The sequence below is a fragment of the Gekko japonicus genome, unplaced genomic scaffold (assembly GCF_001447785.1).
Source record: "Gekko japonicus isolate JY-2015 unplaced genomic scaffold, Gekko_japonicus_V1.1 scaffold29, whole genome shotgun sequence".
NCBI lineage: Eukaryota > Metazoa > Chordata > Lepidosauria > Squamata > Gekkonidae > Gekko > Gekko japonicus.
Genome location: NW_015172003.1, coordinates 1,661,766 through 1,685,680, shown reverse-complemented (window position 1 = coordinate 1,685,680; position 23,915 = coordinate 1,661,766). Strand labels below are relative to the sequence as shown.

General features: G+C 42.5%; 1 protein-coding gene across 1 annotated transcript in view; it reads right to left on the bottom strand.

The window, feature by feature from the left end:
• Positions 1-23,510, bottom strand: part of NEURL1 (neuralized E3 ubiquitin protein ligase 1) — a 123,087-nt gene extending 99,577 nt beyond the window's left edge. The window contains exon 1 of the mRNA XM_015420109.1: positions 23,375-23,510. Coding sequence (XP_015275595.1) covers positions 23,375-23,408 — 34 coding nt within the window. The 5' untranslated portion in view covers positions 23,409-23,510. The remainder of the gene's footprint in view (positions 1-23,374) is intronic.
• Positions 23,511-23,915: the final 405 nt, after the last annotated feature.

Below are 23,915 nucleotides of genomic sequence, written 5' to 3'. Positions count from 1 at the left end.
AGAATGCAAATTAGCAAAGAAACAAACAAATCCAAGAAGATCCAATAATTCATGCTTTGAACGGAGAGTCAAGGAAGTTATAAAAGGCAAGAATTCTATCTGTAAATACTGGAAATTTTGTCCAAATGAAAACAATTTCTGCCAAAACAAATGCAAGTTAACAACAAGGTAAGCAACTAAAAAAAACCCCTGAGGAACAATATAAAACAATAAATGTTTCTTCAAACACATCAGAAGGGAAACTAGAGAGGGATGTAGTTGGACCACTGGGTGACAGATGGGGGAAGATTGCTGTTGGAGGATGGAAGGATTTCAGTTCTCTACAGTCCTTCCGTTGTCCAAAAGCAATCTCCTCACATAAATCTTCACTGAAGATTTTGGACAGATGCCCACAACTGAACTACTTTTCCAGGAAGGTTTCTAAAAAACATAGTCAAACAGATGTGATAAGATGAAGTTCATGGCTAACTGACATATTTTTTAAAATGTTACCAGGTCTGCATGACATATGACTGAGATCTCTTAAATAAGTAAAATGTAAAATTTCTGATTGTTTAAGAAATATATGAAACATCCCTATAAGTGGAAGGTATCTAATGTAACACTGATTTTTAAAAATGAATCTAGTCAGACAGTTACAGTATGGCTTCTGCAGCTGGAATTCCAGCCTTCCCAACCTTTTACATTCTTTTGGAATTATCAACAACGTAGTATGAATGGGAATATAAAGATTTTTTATATAGGTTTTTTTCTTCTTGATTGGTCATATTCATATTTTTTCCGGTTTTATGGATTTCTCTTTTAAGTAATATTTTATTAGAATGTTAGAAAGGCCTGTTATATAGAAGGATTTCCTCTTGTAGGTCTGATATTGTTAGTAGATAATAGTACAAAGTTCATGATTCTGTAGTTCCTAAGGGCAAAACCTTGCAATGTCTGGGTCAGAGAAGATTCTAGTCTTGTATCAGTGAAAAATACTTTGGTTTGGGATATGAAGAATCCTTGCCCATTATCATTTAGGTTAGGTTAAGTAAACACTTAGGTTTTACATAGATTTGACGTAGATATATGTTTCTTTACATCTGACAAATCAGAGGCTTATTACTCAAATTACCATTGTCTTTTATAACCAATTATGCTTTTTGAATATTGTTTTCTTGATTATGTTAGTCCATGTATAAAATATCATGTATTTCCTGAATATGATTAGAATATGTTCAAGAAGAAGATGAAGAAGAAAAAGAAGAAAGTTGTCAATTTTTGATGAGTTATTTGGTCCAATTGTTTTCCTGTTAATTGAAGCATATCTCCTGAATATGCTGAGAAGAAAGTAGTCAAGTTTGGATGGACTATTTGGCCCAACTGTTTTCTTGTTAACTGAAATAAAACATAGATCTTCCTCCTCATTTGACTTCATTTTTGACATGGAATCTAATATGTACAACAACAAGCATGCAAACATAGATGATTTTGCAAATATTGTATCACTGGACTTCCCAAAAATTGATGAAGTCCCTTACCAAAAGGCCTGACCGAACTCAGCAGTCAATGGAGGAAAATACCCACAAAGATCTCCATTAGGGGTGGTAATATTGTGATGACTTTTGTGGTAACCAAGTTATGACACCAAATTATTAAGATGCTAAAACCCCAAGCAGACTACAGAGAGCTCCAAAATGATTTCTCCAAATTAGGTCAATAGCCACTGGTGGTGGTGGGGAAATCCAGGTGTGCATATACATCTATGGATTGTGAGCTGGCAGTAACTAACCAGGAAAGAAATGTTTGTATCTGTAGAGTGGGCTCAATTCAATGAGTCAGCTAGTGGCAAAAACAAGGAAATTCTACACCAGGGACTATTAGAGAAGGATTGGAAATAAGATGGGCAGTGTTGCAGTATCTCTCTGTGTAACCATAGTAGGAATACTGTATACAGTTCTGGTCACTGCACCTCAGTATACAACCTGTAGAGCTACAAAACAGCAACCAAATAGTTAAGGGAATTGGGCTGATTTTCTTAAGAAGTAAGGAATACTCCACCCACGGAGACTAATGGATCCAACTGGATTCCAGTATGCTCTGCAGAAACCGATGCCCCCAGCAATTCCTTAGATGAGCTGATAGAGGACTGGAATTCCCAGCTCAACAAAATCACCCCCCGCATCCTCTTTGTCCTTGGCAGAAAACATCCCCCTGGTATACTATGGAACTTAGAGGGATGAAATGGGAACTCAGAAGGCTGGATTGAATTTGGCGGCGAGTCTGCAACAAAACCACAAGAGCTTATTATAGGACGCTTATGAAATCCTATGAGATGGTGGTGAAGGCAGCTAAAAAAAATATTATGCTGCCTCCATCACATCTGCTAGCTCTTGCCCGGCTCAGTTGTTTAGGATAATTAGGTCTCTTACGTCCCTCTTGGAGAGGACCCCAAGTAATAAAAATTCAACTTTAAACTGTGAGGCATTTACGAGTTTTTTCGCTGATAAAGTTCAGTTGTTCTGCCGTGACCTCCCAGCCAATGTTGCTACAGTATGTAAACTGGAGGCCCCTTGCCATCTTTGGACTCGGTCTCTTACACCTTCAGCTGGCTCTTCCAAGCCGATGTCCACAGGATTCTGGGTGCTGTTAGGCTGACCGCCTGCGTCTTAGACAAGTGCCCCTCGTGGCTGGTGAAAGCCAGCAGCGAGAGGTTACGAGGTCCCCTGGAAGATATTGGGTGATTTCCCACAAGCGCTGCTCCGCGCTCACTCTTCTCTTTGGCTCGATGGTACGTGTCAATTTCACACAAGCTGCTGCGCGACTGCATTTTGCCCCGCAGCTTCGTGCGATTTTCCCCGCGTCTACTCAATCCTGTTTTTTGAGGATTGAATAGACGCGGGGGAAATAGCACGAAGCTGCGGGGCAAAATGCGGCTGCGCAGCAGCTTGTGTGAAATTGACACGTACCATCGGGGCAAAAGGGAGGAGTGAGCGCGGAGCAGCGCTTGTGGGAAATCACCCATTGTTAATGTGTCCCTGAGTTCGGGAATCTTTCCAGAGGGGCTGAAGGAGGCCATGGTTGTTCTGTACTTGAAAAGACCAAACCTAGATCCTATGGATCTGACCAATTACTACCCAGTCTCAAATCTTTCATTTCTGGGTAAGGTAATTGAGAGAGCAGTGGCAGAATAACCCCACAAATTCCTGGATGTTGGATCCATTTCAATCCAGCTTCCGCCATGGGATGGAGACAGTGCTGGTCACCCTTACAGCTGGATCAAGGCTGGTCAGTGCTGCTGATATTATTCAACCTTACAACAGTGTTCGACACTTATCTTCTGACTCAATGAGTCAACGATGCTGGAATTCATGGGGTAGCCGTACAATGGCTTACCTCATTACTCCATGGTCAAGGACAGAGGGTGGCACTGGGAGGGTCAGTGTCTCTGAGGTCCCCACTGGAATGTGGTTCCACAAGAAGCACTTCTCTCCCTGATGTTGTTTAACATCTACCTGCACTCCCTTGCCCAGCTAGCATGTAGTTTCAGGCTGGGGTGTCATCAGTATGCTGATGACACCCAGCTATTTCTGTTGATGGACAGTCAGCTGGATGCTGCTCCCATGAGTTTAGCCGATGGAGGGGAGGCTCTGGTTGGGTGGTTAAAACAGAGTCACCTGAAATTGAAGAAATCTAAATAAATAAATAAATAAGAGGAAAAGCTGGAACATTTGAGGCTTTTTACTTTATAAAAGACAGAGGAGGACCGGGAAGTCAAAAAGTCCTGGGAGCAAGTGAAGCTAAGTGTCCGCTGTGGTGCTATAAGTCTGGACTACATGGGCCACTTGGTTCAGACCCTACCAGCTGTGCCAACAATGAGTGTTGGCTTACCCATTGCCTCCTTCCACAAATAGGCAGCAACATGGTATATGGCAGTGATAGTGAACCTTTTAGAGACCGAGTGCCCAAACTGCAACCCAAAACCCACTTATTTATCGCAAAGTGCCAACACGGCAATTTAACCTGAATACTGAGGTTTTACTTTAGGAAAAACAACTCATACATTAACTTAAGATGATCCAAACAAAGTAAGGAAAGCAATCCCAAATGCTGTCATTTACTTAAAATTATTTGGCAGAGAATTCGACACTTGATGGTCTGGGCCTGGCTGGGGCGATGGCACGCGTGCCCACAGAGAGGGCTCTGAGTGCCACCTCTGGCACCCGTGCCATAGGTTCGCCACCACTGTTATATGGTAATTGGTGAACTGGTGCTACGGAAAGGCCCACCAGAAAATTTCCCTATAAGTTAAATGGCCAGTTCACCTCTGCTCAAAAATCATGCCTTTCCATATGTATATAAAGCGCAAATTGCAGCTTTTTGCACTCTCAGAGATAGTACGGCTATGATTAACAGTTGCTGAGTGAGAAAATTGGGAGATGTATCTGGCTAATCAGGAGGCTAAACTACGTGAACCTTCAGACTGATCCAGTAGGTCTCTTGTTATGTCCTATGGTGGGGGAGAAACCCCCCCCCCCAAAAAACCCAACCATGTAGTCATATATACGCCACATCCACATCTGACAAAATAAAGATGGTGACTTTGATATAACTAACTTGTTGACAGCATTTTCTAAACAGCTTGAATGGATAATTGGAAGTTGATGTTGCACACCTGTTCTTCTATTATGCAAAATCTCTCTCTCTCCTCTCTTACCTTTTTGTATAGCCTGGCACCTGACTGTAAACAATGGGGATTTAATCTTTATATAGAGCAAATGCTGTGATGTGGAAAATATATGACCTTCAAATCACAAGGATTCTAACCAGTTAAAAGTGTTAAAATGTAAGTCTCTCTACCTTTCTTGTCAGATCAAGCTTGCCTATTGCTTCAACATATCAAACATCCTGATCTTGATAGATGTTGACAGGATCCTGGGATCTGCGAAGACTACTATTTATGCCCTGGATCCTTGCCCATCCTAGCTGCTAAAATCATGTATGGATCAAATTAACAAGCCCCTGGTTTATTAGAGATACCAGGGACTTGCTGATTTTGTTTTATATGATCAATCACTCATTCAGGACCCCTTCCCATGACCACTCAAAGAGGTGGTAGCTACCAGATTTATCTGAGCCTTTGATTCAGTGGATAATGCCATTTTGTTGAGGCATTTGGAGGCAGAAGTAGGTATCAAAGGATGTGTGTTGGATTGGGTCAAATAATTTCTCCTGGACTGGGCTCAAAGTATTGCCACTGGAGACCAGTTTTCATCACCATGGGTCCTCCTATCCCGTGGGATTCCAGAGGGGACAATCCTGTCCCCCACACTATTCAACTTCTTCATAAAGCCCTTAGGACAAATCATTCACAGTTTGGGGTTGGCTGTCATCAATATGCTGACAACACTCAGCTCTTTATCTCCTGATCCAAATATCCTGGTGATGCAGTAAAGGTCCTGTCTTCTGTGCTTAAATGACTAACAGTGAACAAACCCAAAACTAGATCCAAACAAGACAGAGGTAATACTGGTTGGGAAGACAGAGCTCTCCAAGGACACTGTACTTCCCACCTTTGATGGGGTTTAGTTGACCCTTCCTGAACTGGTTAAAAGCAAGGGGTCATACTGGATCCAACATTACCACTGGAGCAGCAAGCTAATACAGCTGCAAAAAAGACTTTCTTCGAACTCAGTTTAGCCCAGAAAATTGCCCTTACCTTGACCCCTAGGTGATCTGGCCACCTAGATCCATGTCATGGTAACAATGAAACTACTGTAATGCCCTTTACATAGGTCTCCCCTTGAAGTCAATGCAGAGAGTCCAGTTGGTGCAAAATACCGCAGTTCAGCTATTACCAGGAGCTAGGCAGAGCTTGCATTCTACTGTCACTCCATTGGCTATCCATCAGTTACCTTGTTCAATTCAAGGTACTGGCTATCACATACAAAGCCTTTCATAGCCTTGCTCCCTCATATTTGCAGGACCATCTTTCCCCCTATAGTCCACCATGACTGCCTCAGCCAACTGAGCAGGGCCTCCTGCATGTACATCCTGCAAATGGGCAAGATCAATAACTGCCCCCTAACATGCAATCTCTGTTGAGGCCCCCATCTTATGGAATGGCCTGTCTGATGTGGTTAGGAAGGCTCCCATTCTTCTGGCATTCCACAAGCTGTGCAAAACTGAATTACTCAGGAGAGTATTATATAGGTGATAGGGCTATTTTATAATGGAAAGGTTCAAAAATATGCTTTCTAGAATGGAAAGGGACTGCAGACTACACCACTGTGTACAGTACATACTGTCCATTGCTGTATGTATTATCCTGCTATGTAATTTTTAACATGTCATGCTAATACTTATGCCTTCTTTCAGCTGTCTCAGAATTCTGCTTGGTTTCAGATTTCTGTAATCCTAATTCTATTACATTGCTTATTGGATGTCCCATCCGACTCAATGTATATACTTACACTGTGCGAGCTCTTTTTGAAGCAGGAACTCCTTTGCATATTAGGCGACACACCCCTAATGTAGCCAATCTTCCAAGAGCTTACAGTAGCCCCTGTAAGAAGAGCTCTGTAAATTCTTGGAGGATTGGCTACATTAGGGGTGTGTCGCCTAATATGCAAAGGAGTTCCTGCTACAAAAAGAGCCCTGCGTGAGAAAGGCAAATGATTTAAATCAAATTAAACAAACATCACGATGCTTGTATATTTTGAAGTCAAAGTACATCCCCTGCATTTTTCCTAAACTGTCTGCATTTGCTTACTAAACATGTGCATTGTACAGCTAGCTGAGAAAACTTTTACCCATCAACAACTTAATCATTACAATTTCCTCTTCAAGATAAGAGTTCTTTTTGATCTTAGACAGGCATTGATAATGCCCAGGTCTTAATTCACTCCTCTCTTTTGCTAACTCATCTCATGTATAAAGTTATTTATCTTCTGAGCAGTTTCCTCTGATACCTTTTTGCATGCTTAATTGGAAGAAAGAGACTGACACAGGAAAATGGTATAAACCAAGGGCAGCTTTATTTAACTATTAAATTCAACAGGATAACTATAACTGGCAAGGGCTGCAACACACATCCAGCAAAGGGATCCCCAATCCCTTTCCCAACCTTAGACGGGGTGAACCACCCAGCCCCTGGTGCAAGCCAACCACAACAAGGCCTTTGCCAGGCGGCAGACATGCTAACACCCCGCCATGAGCCAACCACCTCTAGCTGCGGAGCATGAGGGGAGACCCAGCACAAGGTGTATAACAGGCCACCTGCAGTCCCCATCCGAGGCCCATGCCAAGGAATGGTTTGTGCTACGTGCGCCAATCCCCCAAACAAGGGGGGGGGTCTGTCACTTGGTGTTCCCCCTCATAATAGAAACAGGCCAGATTTCTGCAACCTTAATTAATGTCACCGCCCAAAGCCAATTCCCCAACCTCAAAGACAGTGTGAGGTAGGCAAAAACACCCCCTTTATCAGCCAATCTGAAAGGGGAACGAAAAATTCCTACCCAGCCCCAAATTGGTGACCAGCAGAAGCCCACATTGTCTAGGGAGGGTGGGAGGGCCGATTGCAGACGAACTGCCCAGATGGGAGGAGACGCTACAGCAATAAAGACTAAGCCCCTCCCATCACCAAATACCCGTATAGACGGGAAACGGCACAACCATTCTCCTTCCTTCCAAGCTTGCAAAGTAGGACCCCCATCCTTATGCAGCTCTTTGGGCCACCGTCTGCTAAGGCCGTATTCCTTCCATATACGTATACATACATATGTGTGTGTTACTAAGCTTTGTTATTTCACATGCCTGAATAATGGCAACCTCTTTTCTATGGTCTCGTTCATTATTACTTGAAGCCAAAACCAATTCTTCATGTCTTCATTCTGCCTTCTGCACTATCCAGTCATATTTAGCATTTTCTTCCAACGGTTTGTCTCGTTTCCTGAAATCTTTTATCCGACTAGTTTCCTAAACATCCAACTATCAGAACAATTGAGCAATATCAAGCTTATTATACATATCTGCATGTCAGTCTTTACTGACTCACTCACATTTCTCCCTGTCATGTTTGGTCATTCAAATACAGCCGATGACAAACTCATAGCAACGTCTATATAAAAGTCAAAGTGAGCTAGTCATGACAGTTGACTGATCCATTTGACATGGTCTCTCTTAGGAACTGGTGGGGGAAGCTACCATCTTAATGTCTTTAACCTGCTTAGCTTACATAAGCTTCATCAAAGTTGAAAAGCCATCCCCTCCAGGATCAACAGTCCCTGTCTGGTCCCATACCATGTGAACACCAGCCTAAGGAAGCGTCAGCTTGCAACTGCACTAAAAATATCTAACAACTGATGCTGATGCAGTGTTACTACTGTTTTGCTGTCTCACAGCACATCATGCCTTGGGCCCAAACAGGGGTGTTAAGGAAATCAGTGATCTGGATCCAATCACAGATCTCCAGATGTTTTTTTCCTTTAACTGTAATGCAGTTGCAAGCAGGGGCAGGCTGGCCATTATAGGACCACCTGGGAATTTGCTAGTGGCCCAATGACCTCCTCACACCTTGGACCGGTCCAGAGTAGAAGAGCTGTGCTGGCCTAAGGAAGGTGGCCAGTGGGGAAGGTGGTGCCTGGCTGGTGCAAACCTTGCCAAGCACAGGGAAGGCAGCTCTCAGCCCTAGTGAAGGCGGTACCTGGCCAGTGTTAACTGCACCTGGCATGGGGAAACTGGTGTCCAGCCACAGCAAGCTTTGCCTTGCCAAGGGAAGCAGCTTCTGGCCAGAGTGAACTTCACCCAGCCCAAGGAAGGCACTTCCTGACCAGGACAAACCCTGCCTGCCCTAGGGAAGGCTGTTCTTGGTCAGGCAAGCTGAGCACAAGACCTAGTCGAGCTGTTGGACTGGCTGACTCATTCTCTCCCTGCTTCTCAGGCTTGCCAACCTCCAGGTGGGACCTGGAGATCTCCTGCTATTACAACTGATCTCCAGATGACAGAGGACAGTCCCCCTGGATAAAATGGCTGCTATGGGGGGGTGGGCTGTATGGCATTGCACTCTGCTGAGGTCCATCCCCTCTCCAAACTTCACCCTCCCCAGGCTCCTCCCCCAAAATCTCCAGGTATTTCCCAGCTCAGAGCTGGTAACCCTACCGCTTCTTCCCTCCCTACTTTGTGAGGGTGGGCCCCTTTCCATCACTTGCTGCGGGACTTCCTAATTTGTTCAAGCAGCCGGGGAGGGGTGTGTTTACCTGCGCTGCCTTCCAGATACCAGTCACCCTGCGAAAAGCTGTTACCCTCACAAAGCAAGAAACAGAGGTGTGGAGTTTACAGCAATTTTGAAGAATGCTCTAGATAAGAAAAGCAGGTGAGGAAAGTTGAGCACTCATTCCCCACTTGTGCCTGAGTAAAATAGTTGCCCTCTGTGACTGCATTTGAGTCAAAGGAAATAAATGTGGGGATATCTGTGAATGGACTCCCTGCATCTGGAATGATTCAGCTCCTATTTGTTCGCTTTGCTCAAGCAGCAGTCCTTTTTTGATAAACTGCAATGACACATGCACCCTGCTAAAGCAGAATACTTTTCAAAGCAATTGATTAAAGGCAGAGTATAAATGTTTTGATACATAAATACAGTACTTTCATCACGTATCTAATTCCAAACCAGTGCAAGGAGCATGGATAAAAAAAATCCACAAAATCAAGCCAGGGATTATAAGAAATCTGAAAGAAATCCCAACTGTGCAGAGAAATCTGAAATCAATCAAAACAATAATGCTCAGCAATAATGAAACTGCAGAGCGGTCGGGTTAGAACGGATAAAAGGAAGTACTTCTTCACCCAAAGAGTGATTCACACATGGAATTCACTGCCACAGGAAGTGGTGGCGGCTACAAGCAAGGACGGCTTCAAAAGAGAATTAGATAAGCATATGGAGCAGAGGTCCATCAGTGGCTATTAGCCACAAGGTATAGATAGGGGCTCTGGGGCAAGTGATGCTCTGTCATCTTGGTGCTTGGGGGGGGGTCAACAGGGGGAGGGCTTCTAATGTCCTGGCCCCACTGGTGGACCTCCTGATGGCACTGGTATTTCTGGCCACTGTGTGACACAGAGTGTTGGACTGGATGGGCCTTTGGCCTGATCCAACATTGGCGTCTCTTATGTTCTTATGTTCCAGACCTTGGCTACTGTAAAGCAAAGCCATGAGGGGGAGCAGAGGTAGACTGGGAAGCTCAAACAGCTCTGTAAAACATCCTGTCCCCCTCCCTGTCATGTCCACTGTTGAAAGTAGACTTGCTGGGAACAGTCCCAGATAGGGTTGCCAGGTCCATACCTCACTCCAGTGGGGGATTTGGGGGGCGTTCACGGGGGTGGGCAGATTTAAAGAGCCCTCTGGTTGGTCGGTAGGCCACATGGTCCCTGCCGATCAGCTGAAGTCCTTCAAAATGGGCAGGAGGGGTGGGAGAGGGGGGGCAGGGTTGGTGGTCACTCTTGGGGGTGGGGACGCCCCCCCAAATCCCCTCACCAGAGCAATGAGGGGACCTGGCAACCCTAGAATGAGAGGCTACAGGGGCTGCCAGGGAAGGGAAAGAAGAAACAGTAGGGGAATATAAGGGAAAATGTACACGTCTCTTGCTTGTATTGATATATTGCCTTGGTAAATAGTTTACTACTCAGGTAATTGAGTAAGGAAAATCCACTTTGTATTTCTAGAGTCACAGGTCTAGTTTGAAACCAGCACTGCAATAGCTGTAATATTTGTCTTCTCTCTTCCTTGATTAATGAACCTGTGCTGGAAAACTGATACAGTATAGAACAGGGTTGGTCACTGAGTGCAGAATGTGAAACCCAACTGCATGAAGCAGTAAAATCAGGAAACTTGATAGCCCAGCCACTAGGAGATTATTTATTAGATGAAAAAAGCTAGTTAAAAGACTGAAAAGTTTTGCAGTACAGAATGAGTGGGTTTTGCTGCATTATTGCTGGAATAAAACCCAAGAAACCACAATATGTAGGTGGACTGCCAAGAAATAATATCGCCTAGAGCTCCATCCAAAAGCATGCATAACGTACCTAACCCAGTATGAGCCACTTTCCAAGCAGTTTGGTACAGGCATTGTTTAATGTTTTTCTCTAAAGATTAGCCTGTACTAGAACAAGTTTGCTGCAGAATTAGCTGAAGTTAGGTGTGGCCCAATACTGGGACTTATTTTCTGAAAACAAAGAGCAACTACAACCAAAAGCAAAGCAACTCATATGGCAGTTATTACTGCAAACACCATGCTTCCACCTGCCCCAGGGATGGGCGACTGTCCACTGTCAAGGGCTCCAAATTGGATGCTGGCTCTTCCTATTTCCAGTATAGATAAGTGATACCACTTTGGATTTTTTTTAAAAATCCCCTGAGGGTCTTTTTATACATAGTAATGGTAAAGGTTTCCCTTGCTTGAAAGCCAGTCAAATCCAACTCTAGGTATCCGGTGCTTATCTCCATTTCCAAGTCGAAGAGCCAGCACTGTCCAAAGACTTCTCCGTGGTCATGTGGCCAGCATGACTAGACACCGAGGTGCATGGAACGCTGTTACCTTCCCACCAAAGTGGTACCTGTTTACCTACTTGCAATTTCTTGCTTTCGAACTGCTAGGTTGGCAGGAGCTGGGACCAGAGACCCATATATGCAGATAAATCATGAATTACAACATGTGGTGAAAATAAACTGGACTCAATAGCAATTATGTTCAAATCCAATTTTTAGTTATTAGGCAAGTCCCATTATACATTTCTTTCCTACATGTTCTGACATATCTTGCAATAATTTTGACTATTCAGCTGTATCTTAGTCTGAATCTGGGCATACCACGCAATATCCCTTTGGCCCATTAGCTGGCTTTCATTAAAAAACAAAACAAAAATCTTTAAACTTTCCAGATCCAGATCCAGAAATAGAAGGCAAAACGTGAAGACTTTTTTTCCCTCCAGTTTTGGAAGCTGTGAAGATCAGCTCATCTAAAAAATCTAAATAAAAACAATGGGTCTGTAATTGTTTCATTTTACACAACCCAGTTTCAATCCTTTTTTGGGGGGGGGACATTTTGACATGAGTCTTATTTAAATGAATAGGATTTACTTCTGAAAGAGATTTAAAGGTAGATCCTATTCACGCTACATTGACAGTAAATTTTATGGAAATCAATGAAACCCCACTGAAATCGACAGTATGAAAGTGTGCACAGAACAGAAGCCCAAAGCTTGCTTCAACTGACTATACAGACTCTCCATTTCTACTAGCAAAGGCTAAACACTACAAACTCAGGTATGTACCAGTGTATTAGTAAAAAGGGTTCAAGACTTGGGAGAAAAACAAATGAGAATCTACTACAAGGGAATTTTTGCTGGCCCATTAATTGTACTATTGAAGGGCCATGTACTGTGGGAGCAACCAGAACAGAGACCACAGGTGGCACTGTTCCTTAACTCTGTCTTTCTTACTCCTGGACAAGCTTTGCTGCTCATCATGTCAGAGGACAGTCTGATCAAACCCTGGTAAGAGCAAAAGATCACATAAAGATATTATGCTTCCCCAATATTTTTGTGGTGGGGGTGCACAGGAAGCAAATCAAAGCAGATGGTAGATAACACAAAAATTAATGTGTGTTACTTCCATAACTAGAAAACTATTTGCATAAAATGGAGGACTTGAAACAAACAAGCAAGCAAAGACTTCAGAACATGCAAAGACTGCTGTATATGTATGTGTGTACAAAGACACCTTGACTTAAAAATCCCACTGATTTCTAGACATAACTCTCTCAGACTGAAATCAATGGTACCCCAAGGTACTTAAAATTGGCTTGATTATATTCTTAAGCTTTCAACCATGTCTGCCTTCCTCTCCTAAAAATAGCCCAGAAATGCCCACCATCATCTGTCAGAAGAAGGTTAGTCAAAGTGTCTATCACATTTATTTTCAGACTCTAAGCTGCCTCAAATACTCCAGGGGTCAGTAGATAAGGAATAATTTTAAACAATAACAAATAAAATGTAGGCTTCATCAGTTCTGCAGTTCACAGGCCACATAGTTTCCCTTTTTTCCCAGAAATGGAAAGCAAACAAATATAAACAACTTTGGTTGTAGAATTTGGGTTTTCAGAGTTTCATCTACAGTTTAAAGAACCCTGATGATACTCAACTACTTTGCATTCACATTAAATCCTGAAGCAGCAATCTGTTCCTAGAAGATAATTCTGTTAACAGGATGCAAGATGGCCAATAAACTGAAGCTCAGTTCTAACAAGGCAGAGATGTTGATGAACGGCAGATCTAGAAATTTTTTGCATTAGGAAAAATATCTACTTTGATGGAATAAACACACACCCAAATGATCAAGAATGCACTTTAGGGGTTTTGATGCCACATTGTTTGAAGATTTTCAGGGAGAAGTGAGGGACAGAAGTTTCTTTAACCATCTTCATTGGCAAGCAATCTTTGATCTCTTGGATCATAAATTTGCATCCATTCTTCATGCACTGATGACCTCATTTTGAGATTACTGTTATGCACTCGACAGATGATTCTCAAGTTTCAATTTGTGCAGAATGCAACTGCTCGTTGAAGAGCTAGAATATGAAAGAGACAATTCCAGTCTTGGTTCAACTGCACTTGGTTCTTGATTGCTTCCTGGCCCAGTTGTTAGAAAGGCTTAAAACCCTGAAAAAGGCAGGGTCCTTCATGTCTTTGGGAACACATTATTCCCCAAGTGACCCTCCATTCTTCACAATCATCTGAAAAGGCTTTGCTCCACATCCAATTATTTAGTGTAGTAAGATCTGAGAGAAGGCAGAGCCAGGTCCCTCTTGTGGTGCCCACTCTGTGGAAATAGTTCCTCCAAAGAGATCATCTAGTCACCTTATTGTACAGTATTGCAGTGAAGGAGCTACAGTACATACCATGGGGTAGAGGAGATGAGGAAAGAACAAGTTAATAAATATAGTTTGAAGACCTCCGGGTCAAAAAGTAGGATGTACATGTAACAACAAAATGATATAGCATATACCAACACCTTTAACAGTGTAGCTATATGATGGCAATTCATGTGACAGAAAGAGAGGGAGCCAAAATTATGAGCTGTCTAGTGTCAAGACCAGAACTGTGGGTAACAGCCCAGAGATTCAGGGACAAGAAACATAAACCTAGGACCAGGAGGTGTACTGTAGTTAGAAACAAACCAGCACAGGAAAGTGTTTATGATGCAGAGCCCCCCCCCCCTTACCAGCACAATATCAGCTCTCTTGGTGAAGAGAGGCCTTGCACTGCAAGCATCTGCACAGAGCATTGGGATTGAGATACACAATGGAACAGAAAACAAAGCCAGCTCCCTATAATCTAGCAGTTCCCAATCTTTCTGGCATGGTGACCCACAAGTCCAAATTTACTTGGTATGGTGACCCATCCAGAGCTGACCCAAGGTTTTTTTGGTGCCCTAGGCAAGCTATGACCTTGGCACCCATCTAGTTCAGCATTCCCTTTTCTACAGTGGCTAACCAACAAGCACTGTACAAAGGGTGCAGTACCCCCATTATGAACCCCAAGCAAATGGCATCGCCTTTGGACATGGAGGTTACATTCTGACCTTTGACAACCCTCTCCTTCTCTGTTACTCCCTCTAATCCCCCCTAAGATTTTCACTCACTCTAGTGACAATCAGGATTTGTTTTACTTTACCATCGTGTATATGAAAGATACTGTTTCCAGGGTCAGATCTTGGTTTGCAAGACACAAAAGAGAAAAAAGGAAAGGGCAGAGGGACCCATTAGAAAGGGCTGGTCCATGACCCACTTGCAAAGGGTTCACAAATCACTTTTGGGTCCCAGCAGGTTGTAATCAGTTCCTTACTGGGGGACATCATGTTTGCAGGCTGAGGTTAGTGATCTAATGGGAAGGATATGCATGCAGAATGATGAATCACATCATCCACAAAATCTTAATTCACTGTGCATACCATAACTAGCAAGAACATCCCTCAAGAGATGCACACGTAAATCATTTAATCACACATGCATAATGCCACAATTTGCCCTATTAAGAATAAAGGAGAGTGGGAATTCTTTTCAGTTTCAGACACAGGAATATCATCTGTCCAAATGTCACAGCTTTTTACTCAAAAGGCTGCTAAGGCTTCATAGTAAGTCCACCCAGAGGGCCAATTCATTCTAATGATGGCTTGAACATATGACGCATCAGTTCCCTACCCAGGCACAGCTAAGTGTGCATATGGAGAATGAATCTTTTTACAAGCCTCTGCAAATACCAATACAGGTTTCTGGTGGCATACAGGAAACTTCATTCTGTTTGTAGCCAGAAGGTCACTGGCCACAAAGAGGGAGCTCATCCAATCAACAATTTCAGGGAACAAGTGGGTCTAGCAGCCCTGAACTTTGACAGTCATATGGGTCAGCCCTAAGAAACCAGGATTGTAGCAGTAAAACTGATGCACCAAACTACATAGCACATGACTTAGAGACATGTTCCGCTTGGCTCCTGATTACTTTTGGCACCTCCAGCCTTATGGATCAGGTCCCCATTCACACCTGATAATTGGGTGAAACTTGTAGCCACAGCTTTCGATAACACCATAACCAAAGCAAGGCTACTTCAGCTTTAACAGAATGTGGGTCTAATATCAAACTACATCTTTACATAATTCAGCATCGGAGTCTGCGTACTTATCACAAAACTAAGTTGCAATTTACCCTATGCAGAAAAAAAGAGAACTAAAATAGAATGCTGCAGATGACATCAAATCCCAGCAAAGATATTTGTCCCAATCCCAAATGCCAGGTGATGGAGGACAAATACTGGGGGGGGGGGGTGTTGACCCCTGCCCTGCTGGTGGGCATCATGGAGGCATCTGGTTAGCCAAAGCTGAAAACAGGATGCTGAATTAGATGAGACCCAATGGACTGACTTTGCAGGCTATACTTGTACTTGTATGTTGCATTACTAGGCAAGGGTTTGAAATAAATATTTACTACTATAAATGCATAATGGCATATGACTCTAAATATGCTATATATGCATAATGGAGCATGATTCTAAATCAAGCTGTATTGCGGAGCGTTGTTTTTAAAAGATGGTGTCTAGTCTAAACTTTAATATTTCATAATTATTGATTGCAAACCTTACATTTTATGTCGATTGTATATAGTATATTGTTTAGAGGGTGCAAATTGTCTCTAAATATTTACGTGAGAGAATTGAATAGAAAACATTTGGTACCAAAAAAGGATTATTACCTAATGGTAGATTACGTATTTTCATTTTATGGATCATGTGAGTCTCTATGGCAAATGGTTACTATATCCTGTTGAAAGAGCCACCCATAATAAGCACACTTACCAAGTAGAGTGCACGATACAGTAAGAGATGTACACAACATTTGCAGAGGGGCTTTTTTTAAACTCTCAGGAAGAAATGATAGTCTTATGACTAGAAATACAGAACTGAGAAACAAGACTCTTCATGTCTATTCTTGGCTCTGATTAAGACTGACTACACTTCCCTTTATGTTATTTTCAATAGCGTTACACTGCACTCCATTTATTCAGTACATGTTTACTATGGACAGCTGTTATACTGCATAATAACTGGTAACCAACTACCTTAAATGGTATAATAGGAGTTCACTGTCCATCCTTCCAAGGAAAGTGTTAGTTTACAGAATGGAAAACAAGCCATATCCAATCCTCTCCTCCAACTATTAGTGCTTCTGCCTGATCTAGTGATATGGTCAATGGTCCTGTTTTCTGTCTCTCACCAAAAGGTGATTCTTTAAATAATTCTTGTTCCATTCACACATACAGCTAGCTGCATGGGAGCAGCTTCCCCGGTAGTTTTGTTTTTGGAGAATGACATACAGGAGGCACAGGTACGGCCAATTGCTTTGTTTCTCCTCATCCAATAAATGCCTTCCTTTCCAGTACGGTGAGACCATACAACTGACTCCCATTCAAAAGCATCTTGTATTCAGTCCTTATTGGAGAAACTTGGGAAGATGTTATAAGAATGTGGGAAGTATTAATGGCAAACTTTGGCTGGGAGGCTGTAGCCATGCATTATTGGATATTGTACTATCACTGCACTATCACTCAGAACTAGATTGTCCCGTGTGAACAAGACACGATGATTTAATGAAACTAGGAATAATTGCTATAGTGTATCGATAGCCTAATATACAACAATATAACTGCAGATAAAGCCTTGTTACTTTGAATGTAAACCCACCCACCCACCGTGTAGCTACTGCCTCCTAATGTTGGGCATTTCCACATGGCAATGATTTCTTGTGCCCTGACCTGGATAATCTAAGCTAGCCTGATCTCACCAGATCTCAAAAGCTAAGCAGGGTCGGCTCTGATTAGTATTTAGATGGGAGACCACCAAGGAATACCAGGGTTGCTTCACAGTGGCAGGCAATGGCAAACCACCTCTGAACATCTCTTGACTTGAAAACTCTATGGGGTCATCATAAGTTGGCTGTGACTTCACGGCAAAAAAAAAGAGAGAGAGAGATTTACTGTGGTTTCCCCATTGTTGCTGCAGCTGCCAGTGCACGGAGTGGGCTTTCCAGCATTTTCATTGCCCTAATCACCACAGCAGACATTTCCTCCCCCTATGAAAGCCCCGCCTCAGTAATGTGAGGTAGAGTGGCTGTCACAGGGACTGGAGCAGGGAAAATGGCAACACTGTGGACAGGACCTGGAAAATCCAAACTTTCCCACTCATGTGGGAGCCATCCCAGCTTTGCTGTGATTTCCCCCAAAACATTGCAGCAAAGCAGGTCTGTGGAGGATTGCAAGAAATCGGGGGAAGCAGGGAGAGGGCCAAGAAAGTACCATGATGGTTTGGGGATGCAGGGAAAAAAACAGCTTCCAAGCAGCATATGTGGTGGGGCAAACAACCAGTGTGTAAGCGACCGTAGCAGACCTCCAAACTGTCTCTAGTGAGTCTTTTGGTATTTGGCACTTAAAGTCTTGAAATGGAGTGCACTGGCACAAATTAAAACAATAGCTAAATAGCCTGGTAAAAGCTAAGTGTTTACAAAATAAACAGAAGTATACAATACAGCCTCAGTTACTAGAGAACAGTGCAATGATAATGAAGAAGAATCCTTATTATCCGAATTTCAACAAGCTCAAATTGTGACATCTTCAATGAAAAAGGAAATTTAAATTATTACTGTTCCCATTTACCTAATCACTTATTAAAATTTTGTCTGCTCTGTATTCCCAGGGAGAATTCAAGGCTTTGTTTTGCACCTACCAGAGACCCTGAGATGAATGATGCTGTAGCAACATCCAGTTGTTATGGTGGCCAAGAATGTGGGTATTCTAGGAGTTTTCTCCCTAGTTTTTAGCTGTTGTGCAACTGCAACCACAGTCTTTGTTAACCAGCCACCTCTAATAATCATACATTTATATAGGACATTAGAGTGTCCAAAACAAGTTCATGCACAATCCCAGTAATCCTTCCAACAGAATAGTGACATGTCTAAGGATACCTAGTGAATTCATGGTTATGGGGAATCTGGACCAAGGATTTTCAGGCTCATAGGTCATACTTGTAGTCACTATACAACTCATTCATGACTCTTTTGTCTGATGTCTTGCAAGGAAGGCCTGGCTGACAGGTTGGTGACCTTTGCCATTGTGACCCAGTTCTCCTTCAGAAAACGTATTCTTTTCTCTGTCATATGCAAAACACCACAGTTTACACCATATTTTATTGGACTCTGATTAGTCTGAACAGCCCCTTCCTGCTGCATACATGCTCCGTGAACCATCAGAACATTCTAGACTTGATATATCCGGTCTATGGATTGGCGATGGCGGTCGCTCTCCCCAGAGCTTTGGGAGGCGATTAGCACACCATCGGCATGGAGGGGTGCCACCTCAAGTAGCACTCACACGGAACCTTTGTGAAAGGCTCCAGGCCAGAGAGCTTTGAGGGATAGCCTCTTCGATGGCTTGCTGCCGGAGAATCGAGGCTTCTCTTCGCTCTGACCATCCTACCGATGAGTGGCCTTAGGGCACAAGCTAACCCGACCGGGACAAGCGGGGGAGACCGAGCGGAACAACGATTGATGTGAGCGAGGTCAGGAATGTGACCAACAATGAACGGGAGTTCTAAGTAAATGGACTTTGATAAACAGCACACACACACCCTGTGGGAAAAGCGGAGCACAAAGAGAGACGCCTCTGAAGCGCAAGGACAGATAAATGCGGCGAAGGGTGAGTGGGAGGAAACAGACAGTGTGTGTATTTTGAGAGACTTACTTGAGTGCAAATAGCGAATTGACGAGTGCTTCGAGCCCGGGAGAAACGGTTTGAAAGTGTAAACAAAGTTGAAAAATGGCGGCATCCCAAGGAAAGTTTAAAGCAAAGCCTGGTAGTCAGAGTCCAAGGCCGGAAGAGGGAGCTGACGTCATGAAGCTGTTAGCGGATATGCTCAAGCCAGTGATGGATCAGCTTGATGGTATTAACCAGCAACTGACCTCATTAAATCAAAACTTTGCTTCACAACAGCGACAGCTGGCAGAAACGGAAAAAAAGTGGAGCTGGTGGCTGAGAAAGTTACAGAGATGGACACCTCAAGCAAGAAGATGAAGAAAAGAATGGGTGAAGTGGAAACGAAACAAAATCTTCAAGAAAATTGTTTGTTGCAGCTGCAAATGGAAAATGCTAATATGATTCTCAGGTTCCAGGGGGTTCCTGCGACAGAAAAAGAAGATTTGAAGAAGACTCTGGGTGAGATTATTGCTCCAGTGACAGGCTTGCCAGCGGAGGAAATAATAAAAGACATGGAGACAGCTTATAGGGCTTACTCCAATTATATTAAAAAATATAGCCTGCCTGGAGAGATTGTGGTGAGATTTGCAAGAAGACAGACCAGAGATGCTATATTAAAGGCAGCTTCAGCAACTCCACTGAAATTTGGGAATACAATTATCAAGACTTTAAAAGACATTCCATTTGAAATTCGTCAGAAGAGAAAGAGCTACAAGGAGTTAATTACTTTTCTTCAAACAAACGGTATACAGTACAGGTGGGTGATTCCTGAATGTGTCATCTTTAAAATCAATGATAGAAGGGAGAAGATAGACTCTTGAAAGGAATTCTTGAAACGCCAGCTGGGATCGGGGGAAGAATCTAAAGAGGAAGAAACTAAGTCAAGTGACTCAGCTGCCTCGGGAATGGATGAGGACTCTGCTGCAGAAGCGGATGCAGGAGCAATGAAAACTGTATATGATTTTAGAGACAGAAAGCCGAAGTAAGGGCAGAAGGACTCTGATAAATGGCTCTTTGAAATAAAGAAGATGCTCAGAAAGTTCTCTCATAATAACTAATTTACTAATATAGAACAATGTGAAAAACAAGAACTCTACAAGTATATTGTTTTACTAACTCTTTTAATACTAATATTAAGGTTAACATAAAGGGGGTCTCCCACTCTTGGGTTTTTAGTTAGTGTGGGTTTCTTTCCTTTATCCATAGTTGTAGTTCCCCTTCCTATATTTTTCTTTGTAGTTTGTAGTCTTATTGAAAAAATAAAAATAACCCTCCGGGGGTTTTAAAAAAAGAAAAAGAAAGAACATTCTAGACTTCAGAAAAATCAAACCAAACTCCATTAAGTATTATGATGCTGCTCCCTCAGATGTTTCAGTTAAAGTTTTCAAAACGTAAAGTCAGCACACCCTTCTCCTACTCTGAACTTATTTGGTCACATGTGAAATAATGAGCTAATTTAAACAAGAGTGTTGACTTCAGTACACGGTAGCCACAAGGGGGAGGGGGACTCCCCCTCTTTTAAAATATTGCTATTTTAAGCAAGACAAATTCATTTGGATTTCAGAGTCATTACTGACTTTGCCTATTCTTTTCTGCAGGTGTTTCTTTTTTAATTTATAAGAGAGAAGATTTCTAAAAAATCAGAAGAGACCGAAAAGCCAACCAGGACAGCCCAGGCCCCAGCCTTGGGTTCAGTTAGTCAATTTACATGAACCAGTTAACTGTGTAGATCAAGCAGAAAACAGACTGCTTTGCAGAAAGATGCCCACAGAGAAAATAACGCCATATGAATCAAATATGCATGAAGAACCAGCTAACCCCGCCACATGACCTGACAATAACTTGTTTTTATGCTGTCTGATGATTTAATAGTGTTTGCTATGGTTTTAGTACAACTGTTTTAAAGTTCTTTTGAAGAGGGTTTGTTTGCTGGTTTTACTGTTTTATATGATGGCTTTATGAGTATTTTATTGTTATTGTGTTTGATGGTTCCTTATTAGATTAATTGTAATCTTTGCTGAGAACCTGTTTGACAGAGGGGCAGGGTTAAAATAAGTGCCATGAGACTCCTTTTCGCTTTTGCTGCTACATGGCTACTCTTCTAGATTCTTCTCTAGCTATACAAGTTCATTATGTCCTCCAAAGAAGTCAGAAGGGGGGGGAGTTAATTTAATGACCACCATGTGGAAAAGAAGCTAATGTACAACATAACTTTCAGTTAGGTTATTTATTCCCACTGTGATCCTGTGAAACTATATTAGAATTTATAAACTTTTTTGTGATTCCCCACAGAATTTTTTGTAATGGCTAGTTTGTAGTTCCTGGTTCTTAAATTTGCTGCTGTCTTTAACCAAAACTGCTCTTCCCCCTGTAGTGTGCTATATTTATAAAGTACTATTATATATTTCTACTTTTTCTCTAAGCTAAAACATTATTCGCTTCGTTTTATTTGTTCACCAGAAAAGTTTAAAAATGCGGTAGGTGTTTGTGACCACACTATGATGAAATAAGCATTAACTGCAACTCAAGAAATTTTTACCAGCGATTCCCAACTAAAGATGTACACTTACATAGATTCCAGAAAGTATTTGTTTTGCATTCTGTTCTCCCAATCACAAGAAAGGCTAAACAGGTTATAAAGAAAACCCACCACTTCTGACTGGATTTCTCTCACTCTCTTTTGGCAATGTATTAACATTATTTTGCAAACAGTATGTGTGACTCATGATGCACTGAAAAATGACAGAAACCAGTCTAGTAAATCTTGGTAGGACCCCAAGTTATTAACATTAAATCTATGGAGAATATCATTAGTAGTGGATACAATGTAAATAGACTGAACAGTTGCCTGCAAATAAGGAAGTATGAATTAAAAACTGAATGGTGGAATACATTTCAAATGTGTGCATTGCTAACTATACCTCACCTCAGAAAACAATTTCTATCATATACACAACCAAGACAGACACACCTTCCTTATAAAACAACTATTTATATTCCTAGTTATAACCGGAGTTTGTAGATACCTCAGGTAACTGATTGTTTAGACAGAAAACACTTTCTCAAACAATGTTTAAAAAGTTAAAGGAATACAACAATGAGGAGGAGCAAGCAGTTCCTGTAGTAAAAATACTGGACATAATCCAGACTTGAGCACTGTTCAACCGCAAGGTAGGTATGTGCTTAACAACACTACCCGTGAAATCAGCAGGGCTGAAATGTACTTCATTTGGACTAGACTGTACTTTTTACTGTAAATAAGCTGATTTTTTTTACTGCATCTCCGATTAAGAACATGCAGAGGTTATACAGTTTTGCCTACTACTCCTAGAGAAAAGTGTTCAATGCTACACTACCCAGATCCCTGCAATACCGCACCCTCTCCTCTCATGCACTCCCTTGTATTATCCTGCGAAGACATGCAGCATACTGGTACTAAATGGATTTACACTGAAGCTGCCTTTTTAAGCCTCCAGCTGTGCTGCAAACCAAAATACAGTTTCACAAACACACATAGTGAGACACGGAGATAGAGAGACAGAGAGCAGACACCACTATCTGAGGGACCTTAAAGCTGAAACCCCAATCTATTTTCTTAAATGAATGCTTCCTCTGATGCTTTTTAAACTGTCTGGCCTTGCTGTCAAGGCTATATAACATTCTCTTCTCTCCCTCTTTTTTTCCTACATGGTATCTGTCAGAGGAGGAAGCAACCTTCTGTAGACAAATATTTGTCCAAAGCAATAAAACAAAAGCGACATATGGAATGAAATCAGACACACACACACTCTCTCCTCTCTCTTTCCCCCCTCTCTTTCATCCACGGATTCTGCCTTAAATAAGACCATCTTTTACAGGAAGGATTCTTTTCAAGACAAAAAAAAAAAAGACATAGCAGAGCGAGAAGCAGAGCGACAAGCTGCAGCTCTTCCCCGGGACCTCACTTACCTTTCTGAGCCATATTGTTTCCTGCTTCAGAAAGGGCAAGAAATCTACCCAACATTAAGAATTGGCTGTCTAAACATCAGTGCTGGCCAGCTCCTTACCGTATAGCGTGCTTCTGGTAAGCTGTCCCCCCATCGTACTGCGCAAGGTGGCTTGGCTACCTTGCAGTTTCCTCTCTCACTGGGCAGAGATGCAGAACCTCAGGCGTGCATTCATTCTCAGCATGCAAGACACAAGGCACCCTCCAACACAGAGGGATTTTAATGACTCTCAATAAATACACACTCTTGCACATACGACAGAAGCCTGTGATCAGCCTCCACCCACTTTCCGACCCTCTCCGGCTCAGCAGTAAGCAGAGGCATATGTCATGATTATTTACATAAGGAGGAGGTTTGCGACTCTGGAAGAGCTAGCGAAGCTTACAGCAGTTTACAGACACAGGCAGCATCCCAGACCCAGAGCAGCTCAAGGGCAATTCCCCACGCCTCTTCCATCAACCTCTATTCTGTTTCCCCTAGCCCAGGATCTCACCTCAAATAAATCACTGGGAGAAATGCAGGGGGTGGCTGCCTTCTGGAAGCGGTGGCTGCTTGCCTAGCTATGCACCCTTGCTTCTAAGCAAGCACAAACTGAATTGCG